This window comes from Eptesicus fuscus, chromosome 18, assembly GCF_027574615.1.
Source record: "Eptesicus fuscus isolate TK198812 chromosome 18, DD_ASM_mEF_20220401, whole genome shotgun sequence".
Lineage (NCBI taxonomy): Eukaryota > Metazoa > Chordata > Mammalia > Chiroptera > Vespertilionidae > Eptesicus > Eptesicus fuscus.
The window spans coordinates 21750697-21776092 of record NC_072490.1 but is presented as its reverse complement, the minus strand read 5'-3'; the positions used below and the strand labels follow the sequence as shown (position 1 = coordinate 21776092).

General features: G+C 37.8%; 1 protein-coding gene and 1 pseudogene across 1 annotated transcript in view; both read left to right on the top strand.

The window, feature by feature from the left end:
* Positions 1 to 25396, top strand: part of KCNH8 (potassium voltage-gated channel subfamily H member 8) — a 285990-nt gene that overhangs the window by 214886 nt on the left and 45708 nt on the right. The window contains exons 8-11 of the mRNA XM_008153463.3: positions 5700 to 5897; positions 16209 to 16408; positions 17394 to 17643; positions 24395 to 24609. Of these exons, the coding sequence (XP_008151685.1) occupies positions 5700 to 5897; positions 16209 to 16408; positions 17394 to 17643; positions 24395 to 24609 (863 nt within the window). The remainder of the gene's footprint in view (positions 1 to 5699; positions 5898 to 16208; positions 16409 to 17393; positions 17644 to 24394; positions 24610 to 25396) is intronic.
* LOC103296843 (60S ribosomal protein L6-like) lies at positions 18846 to 19690 on the top strand (annotated as a pseudogene).

Genomic DNA, 25396 nt, shown 5'->3' with positions numbered 1-25396 from the left:
TAATGCACACCATTGATATGCTTTTGTGATCTCTCTTTAATCTTGACTGTTACCTTTATTTCTAAATCTTTTTCCATAAAAAAATTAAACTAAGTTACCAAATCACACTTTATCACTCCCTCCATCCCCTCACTTAAAATTCTAGAGCAGAGCTTTCTACTCTGGGTCTTGGGACCAGACATTTATGAAAGTACTGCAGGAGGCCTTGAAATGTACACAGAATCATGCATGTGTTCTCGCATGTACTTTGTTCTAAGAAAAAGACCAGGTTTTCTTCAGATTCACCAATGGGTGTAAAACTTTCCAAATTTTAAGAACTGCTGTCATCTGGATTTTCTCCCTTTCATTTCTATTAGTTAGAAATGCTAACTTATATCACATGCCACCCCTAGGTTCTACCAAATACATTACATTTAGTCAGCACCTTCTTTTTCCATTCTAATTCACTGCTAGTCTCATATTTTCTCTTGTCTTTCTGAAATTTGTGCTTTCTCTGTTCTCATTTAAGTAACAGAAGAAATGGGGGGAAAAAGAGATATCATGCACTAAACCTCTGCCAGTAACAGTGGTTTAAGTAGTAGCTCTGATTGTACAAATGAGAAAAATGAAACTAAAAGAAGTTAGAGGAGAAACCAAGATGGCGGCATAGGTAAACACCTAAACTGCAACCTCGCACAACAATTTCAAAACTAAAACTAAAAGACAAAATGGACATCATCCAGAACCACAGGAAAGCTGGCTGACTGGAAACCCTACAACTAGAAGGAAAGAGAAAACCATAAGGAAAATCAGAGGAGCTGTAAAAGACTGAGGTACAGAGACACAGGCGTGCGTGTGCGGAGAGGACGGAGCCGGAGAGGACGGGCGGCTGAATGCCTGGCTGGTGTTCTCTAGCGAGAAGGAGATAAAAGCTCCAGACTGCGCTGAACCCCAGCTCCAACTGCACTGAACCCCAGTTCCGGGCGAGAATCTGGGAATCCAGATTCATTGGGGGAGAGACTAGACTGTTTGGCAGCGGGCGAAAATTGAGGGCCTTTTCCCTCAGAGGTGCTTGCAGCGAGTACCGAGGGACACCGAGACCCAGGAACCTCATAGGGTGGGGCCGATGGGAAGCCAAGGCTGTAGGCTCCACCCTGAAGCTCCACCCTGAAACTCCGCCCCATCCAAGCTGAGCACAGAGGCTTTTACAATTTTGCAAGTCTAGTCGAATAAGGCTGTCTCCTGGCATAGACACAGCTGATCCTCACAGCCAATTGGCCTGGAGGTCAACTCCTCCCACTGATACCAACAACAATCAAGACTTAACTACAACAAGGCTGTATACACAGTCCAAAAAGGGGTGCACCAAGAGTGTCCACCTCAGGTAACTTGGGAGGCCGAGCCACTGGCCCATATAGGACACCTAGCACACAAAGCTACCCTACCAACTCAGGGAAGCAGCAAAAATGGGGAGACAAAGAAACAGATCACAAACCAAAGAAATTGAGGAAAACAAACGACTGGACATAGAGTTCAAAACCACGGTTATAAGGATTTTCAAGAATTTCCTAGAAAAGGCCAATAAATTTAGCGAGACCCTCGAGGATATGTGAGAGACCCTCGAGGATATGGAAAAGGACCAACTAGAAATTAAACATACACTGACAAATAAAAAATATTATACAGACACCCAACAGCAAACTAAAGGAACTCAAGAATCAAGTCAAAGATTTGAAATACAAAGAAGCAAAAATCACTCAACTGGAAAAGCTAAAAGAAAAAAGAATCAAAAAATTTGAAGATAGTGTAAGAAGCCTCTGGGACAACTTCAAGCATACCAACATCAGAATTATGGGGGTGCCAGAAGAAGAGAGAGAGCAAGATACTGAAAACCTATTTGAAGAAATAATGACTGAAAACTCCCCCCACCTGGTGAAAGAAATAGACTTACAAGTCCAGGAAGCGCACAGAACCCCAAACAAGAGGAATCCAAAGAGGACCACACCAAGACACATCATAATTAAAATGCCAAGAGCAAAAGACAAAGAGAGAATATTAAAAGCAGCAAGAGAAAAACAGTTAATTACCTACAAGGGAACACCCATACGATTGTCAGCTGATTTCTCAACAGAAACTATGCAGGCCAGAAGGGAGTGGCAAGAAATAGTTGAAGTGATGAATAGCAAGAACCTACAACCAAGAGTACTCTACCCAGCCAAGCTGACATTCAGAATTGAAGGGCAGCTAAAGAGCTTCACAGATAAGAAAAGGCTAAAGGAGTTCATCACTGCCAAACCAGTATTATATGAAATGCTGAAAGGTATTCTCTAAGAAGAGGAAGAAGAAGAAAAAGATAAAGATAAAAATTATGAACAACAAATACATATCTATCAACAAGTGAATCTAAAAACCAAGTGAATTAAAAATATGATGTACAGAATAAACTGATGAATATAATAGAATCAGGGGCATAGAAAGGGAGTCGACTGACAACTCTCAGGGGTAAAGGGATGTGAGGGGTGCGGGAAGAGGCTGGACAAAAATCGTACACCTATGGATGAGGACAGTGGGGGGGAGGTAAGGGAAGAGGGTGGGATGGGAACCACGTGGAGGGGAGCTATGGGGGGGAAAAGAGGAACAACTGTAATAATCTGAACAATAAAGATTTATTAAATAAAAATAAAAAAAGAAGTTAGTCCTACATCCTATAAATGGAAGTGTCCAGATGTAAACCTGTGTTTGAATCTAGACTTTATCCTTTCACAAAACATTTACAGGCAACATAAATGGTCACGGGTTACTAATGGCATTATCTTTTATAATGCATAACTTAACATTTTATAATTTTTCTCTATCATCCAAACATATAGTCATTATACTTTATGAATAAATCTAGTACAAATTTAAAAATCCACGTGTGTTGCTACATTGCATCAATATTGTCCTGTTACACTATCACAGAGGGCAAGAACCATTTATCCATTCATTAATTCATTCACTTTTTAAAATAACACTTACTAAATTCTACTATTATCAGATGCTTTACTGAGTACTGGAATAGTGGTTCTAAATTCTGTCTTCATGTTAGAGTGTATTGGGGAACTTAAAAAAAACAACACACAAAACACCTAGGCTAAGCACTGGGAATTTTGATTCAATTAATAGAGGTGGCACTTGAGCAGTGGATTTTTTAAAAGCTGTTCTAGCTGCAGCCAATGCTGAGAACCATTGTTCTAGAGCAGTGGTTTTCGACACGTGATATCCTAAATCTGCAAAATCAACATCGTATGGGAAATTCTCAGCCCATCTCCCCAGCCTCCCCATGTACTGGACCAGAAACTCCAGGGATGGGACCTGGCTAGCTGGCTATGTTCAACAAGCCCGTTAGATGTTTCTAAGGCAAGATCAAGGCTGAGAAACACTTCTCTCGGGACGCAGGATGAATAGGGCACAGTACTTGATACTAAGCATTTCTCCTTGGTCTCAAGGAATTCCTAGTGTTTCAAATTTGCATTTTAATTACCAGTTCCATAATTTCTACCTTTAGTTGATAATGACAACATTATTACTACTTAATAAGTGTAATGACTTCATCTCTTCTTGGGCAGCCATTAAATGAAGGGTTTATAAGAAAGTAGTGGTCAGTGAGTAGCATCCCTTAACAAAAGTCTTATGAATCCTGTAGGTTGAGCTGAATTGTCATAGTGTTTTGTAACACACAGAGAGAGAAAAGAAGAGTGAGAATACTTTAAAATATAAAATCTTAAAAGGCAAAATATTTCTAATAAAGGATTATAAAGTGATTTTTGTGTTGTGCTTCCATTCTATTATTAATATCACACTTACTATTTTCCACCTTTATTAATATAGCTTTTTACAGATTTATGACACTATAATTTACATGCAATAAACTGCACATATTTAAATCATTCAATTTGACAAGTTTTGACACATACACCCCAGTTGTAGGGAGGGGCATCCAATACTATTATAGGTGCCTCTTATTTGTGCAGTTTTCCCTCTCTACCCCCAAATAGTAGAATGAAATTGCAGAAAAGGCTTCCTTAGGAAGGTAACATGAGCTAAGACTTGTAAGACAACTAGATATCAGCCCAAACAAAAATAAATAAATAAACAAATGGAACTATATCAAACTAAAAAGTTTTTTCACAGCAAAGGAAACCATCAACAAAATGAAAAGACACCCACGGAATGGGAGAACATATTCGCCAATGCTACATCTGATAAGGGGATTAATATCTAAAATTTATAAAGAACTTATACAACTCAACACCAAAAAAAAAACAACAAAAACCAATCCAATTTAAAAATGGGCAAAGGACCTGAATAGACACTTCTCCAAAAAGGACAAACAGATGGCCAATAGACATAAGAAAAGATGCTCAATGTCACTAATCATCAGAGAAATGCAAATTAAAAACCACAATGAGATACCACCTCACACCTGTCAGAATGGCTATCACCAATAAATCACAAACAATAAATATTGGATAAAAGAGAACCCTTGTGTGTTGTTGGTGGGAATACCGATGGCCGCAGCCACTGTGAAAGCAGTATGGAGTTACCTCAAAAATTAAAACTGAAACTGCCTTATGACCCAACAATTTCACTTCTGGGAATACTAGTATATCTGAAGAAGCTCAAACGCTGATTAAAAAGAATATATGCACCCCTATGTTCATTGAAGCGCTATTTACAATAGCCAAGATTTGGAAGCAGGCCAAGTGCCCATCAGTAGAGGAGTGGATAAAAAAGCTGTGGTACATTTACACAATGGAATACTACTCAGCCATGAAAAAGAAAATCTTACCTTTTGCGACAGCATGGATGGACCTGGAAATTATTATGCTAAGTGAAATAAGCCAGTCAAAGAAAGACAAATATCATATGATCTCATTTGCATGTGGAATCTAATCGACAAAATAATTTAAATAAAATAGAAACAGAACAGATTGATGGCTGTCAGAAGGGAGGGTGGTTGGAGGGCTGGGTGAAAAAATGGTGAAGGGACTAAGCAAAAAATCATAATATTATATATATATATATATATATATATATATATATATATATATATATACATATATATATATGACAATAGACAGGGACAAAAGTATGGTGATAGCCAGAGGGAAAGGGGGTGGGATAGGTGAAAGTGAGTAAAGGGGGAATAAATGGGAACAAAAAGAGACTTGACTTTGGGTGTTGAGCACACGATGCAATATGCAGACAATATGTTATCGAGTTGTACATCTGAAACCTATATGGTTGTATTAACCAATGTCACACCAACAAATTTAATAAAATTTTAAAATTTTGAAAAAACATGTACTTGACCTTATTGTTTCTTAAAATTCCAATTAAGAAATGAGCTTTACCACTAATGAAATATACAACACAGTTACTGAGAGTAGCAATGCTATTTGCAGTCTCCACAGATAGTCTCTTGCATTAAAGTCACCTGTTTAGCTTTGACCATGGATCCACTCTTGAATGCGTATTTCTCTGTTTGTTTATTATATATAACAGTTGCATAAAGTGATGTTTTTGCTGTTATAGCAATGAAATCTAATTCCTTACCTTTAACTTCCTTCTGCTAAGCAAATTCGTGCATCCCCTAAATGTTCATTATCATTAGACCATGTGTTAATACTGAGACTTTACCTTTTGAGTTTCAATTCTCATTCTTTCTTCTATTGCAGGTTGGCTCCATGAGTTGGGAAAGAGACTGGAGTCTCCGTACTATGGCAACAATACCTTGGGGGGCCCGTCGATCCGAAGTGCCTACATTGCAGCCCTGTACTTCACGCTCAGCAGCCTCACCAGCGTTGGGTTTGGGAACGTCTCTGCTAATACCGATGCAGAAAAGATCTTCTCCATCTGCACCATGCTGATTGGTGGTAAGGGAAACTCTTCTTTTAGGCCAAGAGAATCAGTGAGGGTCTGCCAAACTGCTGCTCTGTCCTAAAACACAAAGAAATATATTGGTTTACATCGGAAGAGTCTAAAAGCAGTATTTAAGATATCGGTGACAAACATTGTAATACACATAGAGATTAGCAATGAAAGTCTGTGATGTCAAAGAGTTCCATTTTCTGGGCAGATGAAGAAGAAACCATGTACCTGATGGCTGATTTCCAAAGGGCAGGCACTTTGTTTTCTCTCCATGCTGTTTACCCCTAGTGTTTGTGAACGACAAGTTTAAATTACAGGGAACTCCATTTTATAGTCCCAAAAAGATCCATCTTATCAAATTTTATTAACACTAATAGAGTAAATTAAGGATGTTTGATAGATCACTTAACTAAAAATTAAAACAATATGAAAAACACCAATATGATAGTAATAAATAGTTAACATTTATTGTTTTTATGCTCCATTCTCTGTGCTAAATGCTTCAGCCACAATACGCTAAGTAGTTATTAAGGCAAATCTAAGGGTTGAGCACTATGATTATCCCATTTATGAAATAGACAGTAGGTACAACAGAATGTACTTTCTGTACTCTGCTTTGTATGCTGGGATTTGGACTCCGCAAACTTCATTTTTCTTTGCCAGGCAATTTTAGTTACTTCTGCCAATAGGGGGAGCCAGAGGGAGACTGAAAAGCAGGAGGAAGGGAGAAGGGGCCTCCAGATTCTGATGTGTATGATGAACCTTCGATTGGTGGCAGGCCATCTCAGTCAGCAGCGAATGTTCCCAGCGGTCAGCCTTTTCAGATACTCCCCCACCCCCGTGTCATTGGGCCTTCTCAGAGACCTCTGCATCTGTTGGGAGTGCCCCCACATCCAAAGTCAGAGCCCTGGTTCCTTGTGGCTCCTCACAGCTCTTCCTCTGGGCTTCTATGTTCCAATAACCCCACTTGTTCCCTTTGTTTACCCAGCTCCAAGGGCAGAAGCCCCTTCCTTTAGTTATAGCCATGTTTCCTCTCCACTCTCTTTGCTCATTCAGCCTTCCAACACCAGGGAAAACAACCTCTCTACAGTAAATTCCCTCTGTTGAAGTATTCAGTATCATCCTCTTTTCTGAACCTCCTAACTGATACAGGAGTGATACTCTTATTATCCACAATTTTTCAGATAACAAACCCAAAGCTTCGAGAAATAAAGTAACTTTCCCAATGCTTTTCAACCAGTAAGTAACTAAGGCAAGGTGTGTGAACCCAGAAGAATACTTATCTGTGTCTTTAAATACATAAATGAAAAATAACTGAATTATAAGACTGCTGTCACAGAGCAGTAGGAGATGCGGATGTCTATCTAGATGAAGCAAGCAATCCTCTTAGACCAGTGTTCTATTACTATTTATTGTCCCACAGTATTCTCCCCAAAGCCTGTTAATTTATGTTCTCTTGCTGGCTTTAATCCCATGTATCACTTTGAGTTTTGAACCTTATAATCAAGGATGGCTCCTACCAGCTTCCTTGCTTTAAACAGAGTGATCCAGCTTATGGTGAAATAAAAAACGCATAAAGCAGACCCTTCCCTCAAGAATCTTATGATCCAGTTTGGAAGAGAGAGGCTGAAATATGTAGAAAGAGTTTTTGTTTTTTAAAAATATATTTTTATTTATTCAGAGAGGAAGGGAGAGGGAGAAAGAGATAGAAACATCAATGATGAGAAAGAATCATTAATTGGCTGCCTCCTGCGTGCCCCACACTAGGGATCAAGCCCTCAACCCGGGCATGTGCCCTGACCGGGAATTGAACCATGACCTCCTGGTTCATAGGTTGACAGCTCAACCACTGAGCCACGCCAACTGGGCTGTGGAAAGAATTTTAAGGATACCAGGCAGTGAATGCTAAGTGCCAAATCACTTAGGAAGTTCAGAAGCAGTGAGAAACGAGGGCCACGGATCGGAAGAATTTCTTGGAAAGGCAGTGCTTATGGCAGAGTTGCTGAAGTAGCTTTTTGGGACCGCAGTGATTGTAACAGGCTCTTGGCTGATGTGTGGTAGTAATAGCCTAGGGAGCAGAGAACAGGAATTCTCATTTTCTGAAGAGCTACCCTGTGCCAGACCCGCTGGCAGCTGTTTAATACCCAGTATTACGACATACATAATTGCCATTCTTCATGGCACATCTTTCAGCCTAGCAAAATGACAATCATTTTTCAAATAAACATAGTCTATATTTATTTAATATTTGCCCATGTTTCTTCTACTCCTGGTGGAAATCTTGGAAAATGCTCAAATGCTTAAGGCTTAACCTACTAATTTGACATTCAAAGAATCTGTTAAATAATTAAAGTTATTCTCTATTGATCCATCTACTATATTGTGAGTGACTTTGAGTCATAAATTGTTAAGGGATAAAGTATTCCTGCTGTTCACTGAAAACAGGCACTATGCTGGCCACAAGGCCTAAAGATATGGGGAATAATTGGATAACCTCACTTTGTCACTTGTTAAATGCTTATTGAACAAATTATCTGGGTGCAAAACCAGTGCTCACTTGTAAGGGGCAAAACTAATAGTTATACAATAAAATTTTAAAGGATTACAAAAAATCAAAGTAGGAATAAATGCTTAAAATGTGCAATACTACCTGCATAGGAAACTACAAAACATTAGTGAGAAAATTTACAAATGGTTTAAAATAATGGAAGGATATGCAATGGTGATGGTTTTAAGACTCAATATTAAAAAGATACTAGTTGTATGCAATTAATCTAAAGATTCACTGCAATCCCAATAAAAATCTCAGGAAATGTGTGTTTGTATATATGTGTGTGTGTGTGTGTGTGAACAGTGACAAGCTGTTCCTAAAAATCAGTAGAAATGCAGAGCTAAAATTAGTCAACGCAATCATAAAGAACAAACTTGGAGATCTGTGCTACAGATATCAAGATCTATTAGAAAGTTACAGTAATAAACAAAGTATAGGGTTGGCTCAGGAATCGACAAATAGGCCAGTGGAATACAAGACAGTGCAGAAACAGACCCACGCTTTCTTTATAGCACAGGTGACACTGCAATGGAAAGAGGAAATGATAACACTCTCAATGAATGTTACTGGGTCAAATTTACATGAAACTCTAAAAACTGTACTTTAAAATTAAGTCCAGATAAGTTTTTATCTAAATGTTAAAGAGAAAACAATAAGGTTTCTTAAAGGTAATTTAAGAGAATATTTTTATGACTTTGGATTTGACAAAGGTTTCTTAAACATGATACAAAAAGCCCTAATCATAAAAGAAAGATTGCTAAATTGAACTTCTGTTTATCAAAACACAGTAGTAAGAGTGTGAAGAGGCAAACCACTGGATGGAAGATATTTGCAAACATCTGACAGGAATCTTATATCTTAGCTATCATAGAGAACTTTTACAAGTCAACAAGAAAAGAGCAGACAACCCAAAAATGCATAAAAATTTTAAAAGCAGTTTTAAAATAGAACTCCACTTGTGTAGCTATCTAGAAGAGGATTTATAAAATTTATTAATTGAAATTACATAAATATCTAAAGAGAAACTGGGATGGCAGAGAATATTCATCACCTCTTTGGAGGTCTTTGTTGGCAGCAAAATATTAATCTATTAAGGAGATTTTTGTTTTTGCTCTATAAAATGACATCTAGGGATTTTGTTTGTTCTACTCTGAAACTTTACCAAGGGTCAATCTTAATCAAACTAAAGTGAACAAAACTAATTTGCAAAAATTCAAGAGGAGCTCATATACTTTAAGTTGAAAAACAGAGAATTTTAAGAGGGGAGAAAAACATCCTAATGAGTATTTTTTAATATATCCACACTGGAAAAGAATTGAATGTTTGCTAAGACAACTGAAATGGAATTACAAAATAATTGTGAACCCACTTACTATTTCCCTATTCTTAAATTGAAGCAGTTGATGAATTTCCTGGAGAAAAATAAAAACACGCTGTTCAAAAATGAATCAAAATTTTTTAATTAGAAAAATTATATTATAGAAAAAATAATTTTTAATTGAGCAAAGAGGGGAAAAATTACTTATAATCTGTGATCAGAACATTGGTAAGATTTTGGTATGTACTTTCCTAGCTTAAAAATATTCACACACAGATGAGCATAATTATGTCCATTCACATTTATATATTCAAAGTATAACTTTCAATTAAAGTTTTCTGAGGGCAAAAAATATATATAATTCCATATCCAAATAGATAGGAACCATATAAAAAGGTGCTCTACACATTCATGAGGGACATGCAAGTTAAGATCAAAATTAGATAACATTGACATTCACCACAATTGTAACTTACAGACACTGACACCCTAAGTGACTGAGAGGATATAGAACGTCTTAACTTCTATACTGTTGATGGGTATGGCAGTTTTGTCAATATCTACCACAGCTGAACATACCTGTTTTCTGTGACTCAGCAATTCCACTTCTGAGTGTATATCCAACAAAAATGCATATATATATGTGTATATATATATATATATATAGAGAGAGAGAGAGAGAGAGAGAGAGAGAGAGAGACAGATATGTAGATACCTATAGAAGCATTATTATAAGACTCTCAAACTGAAAATGTCCATTCTTAAGGGAATAAATAAGTAAATTATTAAATAATTATTCAATAGAGTACTATAGAGCAGTGATTTTCAACTTTTTTCATCTCATGGCACACATAAACTAATTACTAAAATTCTGCCGCACACCAAAAAATATACTTTTTGCCAATCTGACACACACAAGAAAAACAGATATAATTTTGATTCATTCACACCAGACAGCTACTATTGTGTTGGTTGTCACTTTTTAATTTGACAATCTAAGGAAAAAGAGGTCAGTCCCCTGACTAAATAGTCAGGGATTGTATGTTTTAAAAATTCTTGCAGCACACTGGTTGAAAATCTGTGCTATACAGAAATGAGAATGAGTGAACTATTACATCTGCAACCACATGGACAAATCTTACAAATTCAATGCTGACCAGAGAAGCCGAAAACAAAAATGTACATACTGTGTGATTTTGTTTAGAGAAAGTTCAAGAGTAAGCAAAGCTTATTGATTGCAATACTAGTATAATCCATAACTGTGTCTATCTTTCATGATGGGGACTGATTAGTGGCTGTGAAAAGGACACAAAGGAGGCCCAAGGTGCTGACAATATCCTGTTTACTCATGGGGGGTAGGTTACTCTATAGGTCTGTTCACTTTGAGAAATCTCAATGAGCTGTACATTTAGAAGTTGCCAAATATTCTCATGTGCATCTTTGATATTAATTTTACCTTGTAAAATCATGACAGGTGAGCTAATAATATAACTATCAAGTGTGGGATGAGAAGGTACGTAGCAGTGAGCTGAGTTCTCACCTTTCATATCAGGTTGTTTTTCGGTGTTGTCTAAAAATAACAAGTCAAGCAATAGAAGCAAAACCATATTGTCTAAATTATTGGTGATAATCATAATAAGATTAAAATAAATAATTGTAAAAGATTGCTTTTGCAGAGTGGGATGAAGGCGAAGGGATGGGCTTGGGGCCAAACCACTCATCATCAATTTTCTAAGCTATTGCTTACAATTATAAAACTTCTTAAAGAAATTACCAAACTACCAGAAATTCACTTCAGTTTCATAAATATTTATGACACACTTAAATTATGCCAGGTACTGTGCTGGGGAAACAAAGATGACTAACACATGATACTTTCCTTCTAGGAGTTCACAGTTTAGTCATGGAAATAGACGTTTAGACAGACAATGTTCTTGCCTTTTCCATTTTAGCTCTTCCTTTTATAATGTACATGTTTAAAAGACTGGAAAATACACACACACACAAACAAAACTGCATATAACCCCATGACCAAAAGATAGTCTTTTCAGTCTTTTTATACAAATACTAGAGGCCCAGTGCATGAAATTCGTGCACTCAGAGCGGGGGCATCCCTCAGCCTGGACTGCACCCTCTCATAGTCTGGGAGCCCTCAGGGGATGTCTGACTGATGGCTTAGGCCCACTCTCCATAGCACTGCCGAGAGGCTCCCACCACTGCTGCTGCACTAGCCAGCCATGAGCACGGCTTCTGGCTGAGCTGTGCTCCCCCTGTGGGAGCACACTGACTACCAGGGGACAGCTCCTGCATTGAGCATCTGCCCCCTGGTGGTCAGTGTGTGTCATAGCGACCGGTCATTCTGCTGTTCGGTCTATTTGCATATTAGCCTTTTATTATATAGGGTAATGTGTTATTATGGGCAAGGCCTCTAATTCAATTTTTTTTAGGTAGTTAAAGGGAGGGGCAGAATTTTCACTTGAGCCTGAAGCTAAAATTGCCCTTAGCTCAAAAATCTGCATACCACTGAGACACATCTTGGTGAGGCTCATTCTGAACCCCCACACTGTTCTATTATGTGTAATAGTATTGGGAACCATCTTATCTCTTTAGTGAAAGGAACCTTTTGTTATGTTACAATGACTAACTTTATCTCATGAGTTGTGTTTTGGCTTCAAGCCTGTATCCAATATTCATGCAGCAACTTCAGCTCTTCTATTCAATATTTACCTGGCATGTCTTTTATTTTATTTTCTCTAAATCTTTCTAGATTTTTATGTATTATATAGGAATAGCCCATGGACACAGACAATAGTCTGGCAAAGGCCTGGAAGGGGCGGGTGCAGGGTGGAGGAGATCAATGGGGGGAAAAAAAAAACTAAAACAAAGGGACATCTGTAATACCTTCAACAATAAAGATACATTTTAAATAAAGGAAAATATCTTAGTTGAAAAGAGTTTTATGTGAAATAATATAATTTCTCTACACTGTACTTTATATTCTCAACTCCTCTCAAAGAGATATTAATTGACCCTATGTTCACTTAATGTTAATTGACCCTATGTTCATTGACTGCAGGACTGACTTCTGCCACGCCAACCCAGCACTGACTACTATGGGGGCTGCGATCAGACCCTGCTTTTCTCTCCCAGCCTCTGTCTGGGCCTGATCGCAGCCCCCTCAGCAGTCAGTACTGGGTCACCACGGCAACCCAGGACTGACTGCAGGACTGACTTCCGGTTGGTCAAGCCTCCGGTTGTTGTGGATGTGATGGACCCAGGGTTTTTATATATTAGGATGCCTCTATTTTCTCAAACATTTATCTCAATTATACATGTTTGCCACCAAACAAAATATATGGAGAACATTTTTCCATTCCTTTAAAAGTCCTTTCATTATACTTAGTAATGGTTGCCTAATAGTCACAAAATAAGTTAGCCCCAATCAATGGGACCATCTACTCAACCTCTGAGGTTAGATAAAGCTTCTTAGTGAAGATGACACATCACTGAGGACTTGTCCAGTTGAGATGAGGCATTGTTGCCATGAATAAAGTAGAGTGAAACACTTAAGTCAAGGCTTTCCTCAAGTCGGCTCATCCTATATATGCTCATCCTGACATCATTTTATCGGGCCCATATGGGCTATGGTGTTCACAAACTCAGGTTGTTGTTAAGATGTCTTTACACTGCCATTTAAATTCATCATTTAGGAAATTGTTCTCACTCTGTTTTCTCTCCCATCTGCCACCCATAACCCAGTGTACTTGTAGCAAAGAGTGGAAAATTCCAGGGCAATGAGTAGGTGGGAGAGAAAAGGAGGGCAGCTAAGATTACCCAAAGGCTGAACTCTGGTCTCTTTTTATAACAGCAGAAAACAAGTCCCTATGTAGAATCTGAAGACACTGCCAAGTATTTAGCTAAAAAAATCAGCAATAAGGGCCATACATCGTTTGCCAACTCCTGAACTATTCTATAGGGTACATATTCAAATTTCACCAGTTGTTTTAATCATGTCCTTTAGAGCTATCCTCTCGCCTCCAATCCAATCTAGTTTCCTGCACTGCATTGAATTATCATGTATCTTTAATCTAGAAAATCAATTCCTTAGTCTTTCCCTGACTTCCATGACCTGGACACTTTTGAAGATTACAAGCTAGTTCTTTTGTAGAAGGTCCTTCAATTTGGGTTTGTCAATGGTTTCTCATAAATAAATCCAGGTTATGCATTTCTATCAGGATACCAAAGAACTGATGTTGTGTCCTTTTCAATGAGTGATATGAAGATAATATGTTTGTCTGATTACTGGTGATGTTGACTTAGACCAGTGGTCGGCAAACTCATTAGTCAACAGAGCCAAATATCAACAGTACAACGATTGAAATTTCTTTTGAGAGCCAAATTTTTTAAACTTAAACTTCTTCTAATGCCACTTCTTCAAAATAGACTCGCCCAGGCAGTGGTATTTTGTGGAAGAGACACACTCAAGGGCCAAAGAGCCGCATGTGGCTCACGAGCCACAGTTTGCCGACCACGGACTTAGACCATTTGTCTGTCAGGCTTTTCCCACGGTAAAGTGACCTTTCTCTGCTTCAGTAAAGAATTTGTGAAGAGGGGAAAAAATAAAAAGAAATCAGCAATGACATTATACCTCAGGAAATCAATATTGCCCCAAATCCAGAGAAGTGGAAAGAAAGAAGGGAGGGAGAAGAAAGGAACAAATGGGGGAAGGGAGAGCAGGAGGGAGAAGGGAACAGAGAAAGAGAGAGAAGAATCTTCTAGATCCCAATTAATGGGGTTCCTTCAAAGACCTGCTATTAAGATGAGATTTTACAAAATGCATTTTATGTGAAACTCCTACAAAAAGAAAAAGAGCCTCCCACAGACTCAGCAGCAGGCCTAGCATCCTACTTAAAGCATCATATGCATCAACTCTGCCAGGAGTAAAAGGAAAATCTTTCCCAAACTGACCTGGATAGAGAAGTTAGTTCGAGTCAAACTTTCATAGCAGATGGAATGATTTGGCCTGACACTTTCACACACTCTTTGCCAATGTGAAAATTATAACCAGTGACAAAGAGGCAATAATAACTTTGGAAACTGAAAAACTGTGAGAGCTAGGGTTTTCTTTTTTAACTACTTAAATTAGAAGCATTTTTCTACGTTGAAATGAGACTTTGAAATTATGGTGACTCAGACGAGTACTTACCAAAAACACTTATGAATGCTACAATTAATCCAGTAATTCATTTTATTGATAGTGTACAATTAAGATGCTAAATGATCTGAACATATTACTTCTTTTACTTTAAGTGCTTTACACACATTATAATTAAGCAAAGCAAAGTTAAAATCATACACATAATTAAGGAAAGCAGTGTTAAAATAAATGAAATAAAATTGTTCTCAGTATTCAGTTTAATCTCCATAAAAGACAATTACATATTTTTACAGATGGCAGGGCTTCCAAACCCTGAGCTCATAAGTATTAACAGAGCCTGAAATCGGTGTTTGATTTCTTCGACTTGGAACAGAATCAGTTCTTTTCTTTACTGAGTATTTATCATAAATAGGAGTCTCTTCTTCCAAATAAAATACTTAAGCATCAAAACTCTTGTGTTTCTAAAACCATATGGAAGAATAAAACTCCAGTTAGGATTCACTAAGAACCATTCCACAGTAAATTGTTGAGTGATAAAACATTTTGGGACATTTTTTGGCCTGTTGGAAGGCATTCCATTTTTTGAAAATTTAGAAAGATTATTATAATAGACTTATTTTTTTAAATGTATTTTTTATTTTAATAAAAAACTATTAAACTATAACTTTAAGGCTAATTTTATGAATTATTAAACTTTCATCATAGTTCTTAAACTATACATAACTATTTAAATAATACAGATGTGAATCAAGTACAAAATAAAAATATGTCATAGCCAGAATGGCAGATAACAGATAAAGTGTGGGTCAAAGGGGCTTTTCATATTACTACTTTTTAATATTTTTAGTCTGATCAAGCCATATGGAATCAAAATGACTGCATCAGGATGCACCTCGTGACCAATATGTTTGTATCAAAAGAGCTGTATCAATGTGGCCACATAAGCAAACTCTGCTCTAATATAGGATATATAGACTGTAAATACAGACTTAACCTTTTGCACTCGGATGTCGAGTGTGACTCGACATGGTTAGCATTGGTAGCAGCTCTTTTTATACTCTTTGAATGTATCAATAATTTGAAATATAAAAAAATCCAAATAAGTTTGTATGAAAAGAAACTCCAGTTTTTTATTCTACTGCCACGCTTTGTAAAATCTGGGGTATTTAAAAAATTAAATCCCGATTAGAATAAAGGAATCGAAAAAAAAGCAAGCGAGTGCAAAGGGTTAAGGGATGAGCTCCTCCATCTTATTTATCTCCCATTCTCTGTGGCATTTTTCTCTTCAGCCTTGATGCATGCCTTGGTGTTTGGAAATGTGACGGCGATCATACAGAGGATGTACTCCAGATGGTCCCTCTATCACACTAGAACTAAGGATCTGAAGGACTTCATACGTGTCCATCACCTGCCCCAGCAGCTCAAGCAGAGGATGCTCGAATATTTCCAAACAACCTGGTCAGTCAACAATGGAATAGATTCCAATGAGGTAATGTTCATTTCTCATGTTGACATTTTCAGGCAGAAGGTAAAGGCAAAGTTCTCTCGTTTAGGTCTCAGAAGTAAAGGACACACCTACCAACTCCTTTATCTCTTTATTTTTTAAATCCTCTAAAAACGCAATCCATCTTCATCCATCTGCCTTGGCTTATGTTTCCACGATGTCATTTTAGATTGACCAATGACTTATATTAATTTGCTAGTTTAGTCCATAAGGTGGACTTATTTTCATTCTTTTTAACCTGCTTTGAAAGGAACCAATTATTATGGCAGTTGAATTATGTAATTTGGAATACAGGGTGGGGCAAAAGTAGGTTTGAAGTTGTTTATATAAAAAAATACAATAATTAATAAATAGAAACATAATAAACTTTGTATTTTATATACTCCCAACTGTAAACCTATTCCACCCTGTATTAGATTAATTAAATGAATGTTTGCATTTAAAACCAACAAAGTTAAAAAAAAAAAACATGCTTTTCAGCAAAGGTGTTAGCTGTGGACTTCCAAAAATACCCCAGACCACCACTGTAAAAAATATATATATATATCATATAAATTAAGCAAACATTCCACCAACTACCCACCACCACCACCACCACCACACCAGTAATCAACATTTTTCATGTGATTATTTGATTTCTCCTCTCTTCCTATAATCGTGACACCATATTCCATAACTTCTGCCTGGAGTTGAGTCTTTGTGAGAAGCAAGTCACAATGAGCTATATGATTTCATTCTAGAATCTTTTATTTATTAGTTTATTCTGTTTCTCTAGTCTTATCAGCTTGTTATTTAGTAGCACATAACTGGGGTCACAGTCATTGAAAAATCTCTCCAGGACTATACATATCGATATTTCCTCTTCTGTACTCTGGTTGGTCAAACAATGGGAAGAACATCCCTATTGTCTTGCAAAGTAAATAAGTTAGACTTAACCCAACTTGATTTTCTCTTTCATCTTTTTTGACAGCTTCTGAAAGACTTTCCAGATGAGCTGCGTTCTGACATCACTATGCACTTGAACAAGGAAATCTTACAGTTGTCCCTTTTTGAGTGTGCCAGCCGGGGCTGTCTCAGGTCTCTGTCTCTACACATTAAAACCTCTTTCTGTGCTCCGGGCGAGTATCTGCTGCGTCAAGGAGATGCTCTGCAGGCCATCTACTTTGTATGCTCGGGCTCCATGGAAGTTCTTAAAGACAGCATGGTGCTCGCTATTCTTGGTAGGTCCGAGTTGAAAGTTCCATAAAATTCTACTCTGAATCATAAGTTAGAGATGAAATGGGGGCGAGGGGAGGGATTGCCATAGATTAAGAAAATTGTGGCTGCATATGTAGACTCAGGATCTTTCTTCATATGGGTTTAAACCACATATTGAGTTTATACTGTTAAGTGTTATATCCAACATATTATTTGATTCTTGTTAAAAATCCAGCTGTATAACTATTACTCCCATTTACAAATGAATAAATAGTACTTTAGTATCACAGATAGTAAATAGTCCCCCTTATCCAAGGGGTTATGTTCTAAGACCCCCAGTGGATGCCTATAGAAATATACATATATTTCTATTCATGTCTTTCCCCACAAATGGAATGCCTTTTTCATCTTACCTAAGCATTTATCATGCTCTGTGGCCATAACTTTTGCAGTTTGAGGTGTAACAGCAAAACGAGCACAAATTTCTTTTTCCTCCTTTACAATTCCATGGACAGAAGATTCCTTCTTACCAAAGAGTTTAGCAACATTAGCATATGATTTTCCCCGCCTTGTTGAGTGGAGAACTTCTGCTGTTTCACTTTACGGCTTGTCTTTGGCGTATCCAAATTGCCAGCATCACTACTGCTGCACATTGGGGTCATTATTAAGTAAAATAAGGGTTACTTGAACACAAGCACTGGGAAACAGTGACAGTCAATCTAATCATGAAGACAGCCATAATTTACTAACAGGCAGGGAGCGTATACAGTGTGGCTATGCTGGACAGAGGGATGATTCACATCCTGGGTGGGAGAGAATGAGACTTCATCATGCTACTCAGACCGGTGCACAGTTTAAAGCTTAATGACAGCTTATTTCTGGAATTTTCCATTTAATTTTTTCAGACCACAGTTGATTGCGTGTAACTGCAACTGCACAAGGCAAAACCTCAAATAAGGGGGGAGGGGCGGCGGAACAGGGATACTGTGATAAGAAAAAGAATATAATTCTTTCTGATTCCTGAAGCCAGGTTATTAATCATGATGTATACTGCCCCTTGGTAAAATGGCCGGTCAGTTTTTAGAGGTCATTCAAGTATCTTTGTGGAGAAACGATTCAGAGAAGAACATGAACATTAAGTTTTATCTGTGCTAGAAGTAGCGCAAAAGTGATTATGCATTAAGAATAAGCTCTCAGACCTTAGTTCTCTTTCCCATCTTGCAAGATGGTGGGTGAAAAGAAAACTGAGGAGCCGGATATTAAGGAGAAGAAGCCTGAAGCCAAGAAGGCTGATGCTGGCGGCAAGGTTAAGGCGCCTCAGAAGGGGAAGCCCCGCTGCAGCCAAAATCCCGTCCTCGGCAGAGGCATTGGCAGATATTCCCAGTCGGCTATGTGTTCCCGAAAGGCCATGTACAAGAGGAAGTATTCGGCAACTAAATCCAGGATTGAAAAGAAAAAGGAGTAAGTTCTTGCTACTGTCACAAAACCAGTTTGTGGTGACAAGAATGATGGTACCCGAGTGGTTAAACTCCGCAAAATGCCTAGATGTTATCCTGCTGAAGATGTGCCTCGAAAGCTGTTGAGCCATGGCAAGAAACCCTTCCGTCAGCATGTGAGGAAACTGCAGGCCAGCATCCCTCCTGGGACCATTCTGATCATCCTCACTGGACGCCACAGAGGCAAGAAGGTGGTTTCCTGAAGCAGCTGAGCAGTGGCTTGCTACTTGTGGCTGGAACTCCGTCCCTCAATCGAGTTCCTCTGCGTAGAACACACCAGAAATTTGTCATCGCCACCTCCACCAAAATTGATATCAGTGGTGTGAAAATCCCCAACCATCTCACTGATGCTTACTTCAAGAAGAAGAAGCTGCGCAAACCCAGACAACAGGAGGGTGAGATCTTCGACACAGCGGAAGAGAAATACGAGATTACAGAACAGCGCAAGGTTGACCAGAAAGCTGTGGATTCATAAATTCTGCCAAAAATCAAAGCTGTTCCTCAGCTCTGGGACTACCTCTGCTCTCTGTTTGTTCTCACCGATGGGCTTTATCTTCACAAACTGGTGTTCTGAATTTCTTATAAGAACCCGATTAAATAACATCAACAACAAAAAAGAATAAGCTCTCATTGCCCAGCCGGTGTAGTTCAGTGGTTGAGCACTGACTTATGAACCAAGAGGTCACAGTTTGATTCTCAGTCAGGGTACATGCCTGGGTGGTGGGCTCAATCACGGGTAGAGGGCTCAGCCAGTTGATGTTTCAATCTCCCTCTCCCTTCCTCTCTCTATAAAAATCAATAAAAAAAATTTTTTTAAAGAATAAGCCCTGCCCTAACTGGTTTGGCTCAGTGGACAGAGCATCGGCCTGTGGACTGAAGGTTCCCAGGTTGGATTCTGGTCAAGGGCATGTACCTTGGTTGCAGGCACATCCCCAGTAGGGAGTGTGCAGGAGGCAGCTGATCGATATTTCTAACCCTCTATCCCTCTCCCTTCCTCTCTGTAAAAAATCAATAAAATATATATTTTTTTAAAAAGAATAAGCCCTCATAAAAGTTATTATGCTTGGTTTTTCTACCTCTAACTAATGCCTGTTTTTCTCTACAATCATTGTAAACCTGCAGACTCTGGATTCTAGCCAGTAAGCTTCAAGGCAGATTAGAATTTGGAAGAAAGAAAACTAATATTTATTTAATCCCTAATGTGAGCTGGGTGTTTTATGTCCATTACCCAATTTAAACCTTGCAACCCTCTTAGGTTGGTGTGATTCTCCCCAGTTAGGTGAAGAGATGGAGGCTAGTGAATGGTGAATACCCATGTGTTTCTTACAGCCTCCTGTTAACTTCAGTTTACCTCTGAACAGAAGAAAGGTAGGGCTTGCCTGTCAGAGTTCTGGCTCAATTCTTGACTCACAATGTTTTATTCCTTAATACAAAGACATGGAATAGCAACTCAAAGAGTTGATTACCAGCCTGGCCAGTTCATTATCAGCGTTAGAGTGAGGCTCAGTATGGGTGTGTTTTTTTAAGAGAAAATTTAACACTTTTCCTGCCCACTTCTCAACTTTGTGAAGTTAAAGGCCAGTCATTCTATCATTCTGTGAGTCTAAATAAAAAGTGACAGTTATTTTTAAATTTGCTTTAAACACTTAACTTTAATCATAAAATACTTTTCCCTGTACTTCCTTAGTACCACTATAACTTTTATAGCCTGCCTGTTGATGCAGCCTGCTTTGAAAAGGGTCTATATAGGGTGGGACAAAAGTAGGTTTACAGTTGTTCGTATGAAAAATAATACAATAAATAACAATATAAGAATAAACTCTGTTTCGCATACTCACCACTGTAAATCTACTTTTGCCCCACCCTGTGTTTTTCCAGAACCTATGGTTTGCTATGCATGTAAGCAAAAATGATACACCATTTTAAAACATATATGTGGACTTCTTCCATGATTGCAGTGATTTTTTTAATTTGGTAACTAGCAACAATTCTAGTAATGGAATATGAATGTATCATCCATAACATTAGGGCACAATAGCACAGATTTGATGGCTTCTATATAATCATCATCATTCATAAGACATAATTCAATTGAATTTTCTTATTTTTTTTTTAAATCTACTTACAGCTAAAAGACTTAATCCACTGTCTCTTCCTTCTGGCCCCAATTTGTTCCATAAATTGTGTTTTTCATGATTAACATTTTCACATATTTGCTTCTACCATGTAACTATCAAAAGTGTTTCAAATGCAAATTGCCACATGATCATTCTAAACACTAGTATGTGATACTGGAACTAAACCCAAACAAAGATAATAAGTGATCAATATTCTGTGTGATTAACATTATTTCACTAGAGGTTAACTCTTTTACTTTACCTATGGTAATATTGTCTTACAGAGCCAATTCAAATGAATACTGACTTTGATAAACTTAAGCACAGGACTTCACATTTGATCTGTCAACATTTAATACATGTTCACTCTGCCAACAAAATGAATTAATATATAATGTAGGGAAGAAGTATCACCAAACAGCTGTCAAGCCATAACTTATTCAAACAACTCACTGTCCAAACAATACACAAAGGCATTTCTTAATCTGAAGCCTGAGAGGCAGCTGACACAGAGGCAGGGATTTGTTACGGGGATAGAATTTGTTTGCCTTGTACACCTTCATTTCATGTCCTGTTAATTGTGTTTTCCCACCAATTTCTTCATTATTGTTTAAAAGAAAATAACAAAGCACTGACAAATGTGCTCTTCACAGATGGCATTAGTCTGCCTAATTATAATTAAACATAAGTTACCGCTCTTACCTGGATGGTTTGCAAATGCATCTCATCAACTTCTTTTTCCCCAATGAAGGAATAACTGATTAGCAAACATCAATAATAGAATTCTGAAAAATGTAGACTGTAATGGACCATCGACATCTTTCTCTTCTTTTAGAAATAAGGATACCAAAACCCAGAGTAATTAAGAAACTTAGATCTGGGTCCTGAATCTAGACATTAAGAAATCCACAAGACATTAAACTTATTGAGAGTGAGGATCGTGTTGTTAATTATCAGTGCCTGTGTGCCAGGGCTCAACCTGAGGTCCCACACATATGTCAATTATTTCATAAATATTGAGTGACTAAATAAACTGGAATCTTTCTTAGACTGCCAAGTTAGGCAAGATGGTGGTATTGTTTTTATAACTGGCCATTGTGGCTGAAAGAGTCATACTGTGGTAGCTCAAGGTATGAAAGTATGATGACCCTAAAGATACTATAGATAACAATTGCTTAAAAGAACATCTCAATGCTCATTGTAGCAAGATAGTATATCATGATCAATTTTCCTTATAGATTCAGAACTTAAATTGTTGCTGTATTCAAGGCATCCTGGCTTTATTTATATCTGGCATCAGTACCCAACGTTGAGTTTTTAGATTTCTAACAAAATGTGAAAGAAACAAAATTTCCAAATTTAGCAGTATTGGTGATGGCAATGAATCAAACTGGAATTCTTCAGCACCATGTGGCTGTTCATTCCCTTACTGTCTATAAACAGAGATTTTAGTCTTTTTTCTTCTGCCAGGTAGTCTCAATTTCAAGATTTAAATCTAACATTAATTTGAAGATAATACTTAAATGTAATTCAATTATTTTAAAATGCTCAACTTCTCACTGCTGTAAATATTTTTTTATTATCTTAGGTATTCATGGTTAATTTTGCATTGGTTCCTTTTACTGTCAAATTCTGTAAAACAGACTTTTGTTGAAGCAAGCCTTCCAGGGACATGGCTTCCAGAATTTCTGAACACAATAAAAATTAAAATTTTAAAATTAAAAAATTAATTGAATGGGAGACAGATGGGGACAGTTTGTGCCATGACATTCTGAAGATGTTATTTGCTTGGTGGTTTTTGGTTGGTCAGTTGTTGGTTATTGTTTCCATATGAAATGGAGAAGCAAAGTGACCACAAAAAAGTGAAAGTTAAAGTCTAGGCATGATGCTATGTGAGGACAAAGCAAAGATGCAGAAACTCCTAAGTTGCAGCCATGAACTTAATGCCACTATCCTCTGTGAACTTGGTCATATCACCTCAGCTTTTAACCTAAGTTTGTCTGAGAACTGAACGGATTTTCTTTCCTATTTCTCATGTGGATGCCAAGTGAATGAATGGCTATCTAAAAGAAATCTGAAGCGGTAATCAGTTTTTTGTTAGCACTTACAGCCATGCTCACCTTCCTGCTAAATTAAACTGAATCAAACCAAGCCAAAGATTTTAAAGGTTCAAATAAATTGCTCAGTATACTAGTATCTAATCAACAAACTCAAGGAAGCAAGCTAGTTCTAGGCAGGTAAATTCTTATAGGCTGAGGTATTTTAGGCAAAATAGCAAAGGTTGTGGGGGAGGGGGACAGAGCACAGATAACCTGGGAAAAGTAGCATTAGATCCTCCCTCTTTGCAGTGGCACAAATGAGGAGCTTCTTTTTCTGATGACGAAAATTGAGTTTATACACTGCCACAGAGCATTAGAACTAAGCATTGTGTTTTACATTTCTATGCAGTAAGTTTCATCGTCTATAATGTCCAATGGTTATCTTGCCTCCCAACTCTGAGAAGCGGGATGGAGGGCTCCTCCTCCAACATCACCTGTCTGGTAGACACATTTATAGATAAATAAAATAAACTGAATATGTTAGAAAGCTGATGGTAATGCTTATATTATTTTCCAAAGTGCTGGAATCAAAATTACTAATACACCTCTTGACAGTCTACCTCAGAATCACAGAGACTTTTTACACTCAGAAAAAGCTCAGCTATTATTATTTCCTTTGAATGGTTAAAGCAACTGTGACCAAAATGTCAAATGGTTTGTCTAAAGTCATTTACTGAATCCTGTGAGGGGCCTGTCTGAAGCCCATTCATGACCTACAATTCCTAACTCTTGGTCTCCTGGCCTTTATCCTCTGCGACAGTAATCTCAACTAGAACCAGTTTTGCCCACCAGGGGACATTTGTCCATGTCTGAAGATATCTTGGGTTGTCACCACTGGGGATGGGGAATGTGAGGTGTTGCTAAACATTCTACTATGTACAGAATACCCCCCCCCAACAAAAACTTATCAGACCCCAAATCCCAACACTACTGAGGCTGAGAAATCCCACACCAGATAAAGGTTCCTCTTCTCCTTTTTGTGTAATCTCAGAGAAATGACGTTACGAGTCTGAAGCTTGTTTTCTTTAAAGTGATATGTCTCTTTTTTTTCACTGTTTCAAGGGAAAGGGGATTTAATTGGAGCAAATCTATCAATTAAGGACCAAGTGATCAAGACCAATGCAGATGTGAAGGCTTTAACCTACTGTGATCTCCAGTGTATCATCCTCAAAGGACTCTTTGAAGTGCTAGACCTTTACCCAGAATATGCTCACAAATTCGTGGAAGACATTCAGCATGACCTCACATACAACCTTCGAGAAGGTCATGAGAGTGATGTAAGTCTCACTTCTAATTAATGCTGAGACCTAGTAACATGGGCCCTGGGTCAGTTACAACAGTAAAGGCACATGTCAGGATAGAGTCTCTGAATGTATAAGGTATGACTAGTTAGCCACTGGTTGAGCAATTAAATAATGAGCTACAAGTCCAACCTCGCATTCTAGAAAGCACAATGACTTCTCTTTAACTCAGTTACTTTCTTATTTTCATGTGCTTATAACTAGAATCGATTTCAATAATATAATATTGAGCTAGAAATGTGTGATTTCTGAAGTTTCGGATAGAGTATATGGAAATTTATCTGAAATATATGGTTCAGAGTTTGCTGTCTTTGTAATTGTTCAACACTCCACTTGCTAGACATGAATTTTGCCTAAAAATCGTTATTTTGTTAACCGATACCAAAAGTCTATCTTAAAATGACTAAATATGCATAAAAGGATTCAAGCCAAAGATTGTCACACTCAAGACATAATGAACTTTTCCTGAAATTATATATTTGAGGCATGTTTCAGTTTATACCGTTTTCCTGTCCAAATGTGTACTATACTACATCCTGTGATTAATCTGATCATGAACATGACTTCATTAGATGTGTGTGAGAGAGAGAAATGACTTAATAGCAATGATTGTTGAAAGGCAAGCTGGAGCATGCATAGCATTCTGTAACAACAAAGGCCTTGAGCTGATGTCTTGAGCTTGTCCCAGATATTTGCAATACTCAATTGCTTTCCTAAAGGCTTAAGAAGCTGTTGTTTTGACTGAACTCTATTGTGCAGACAT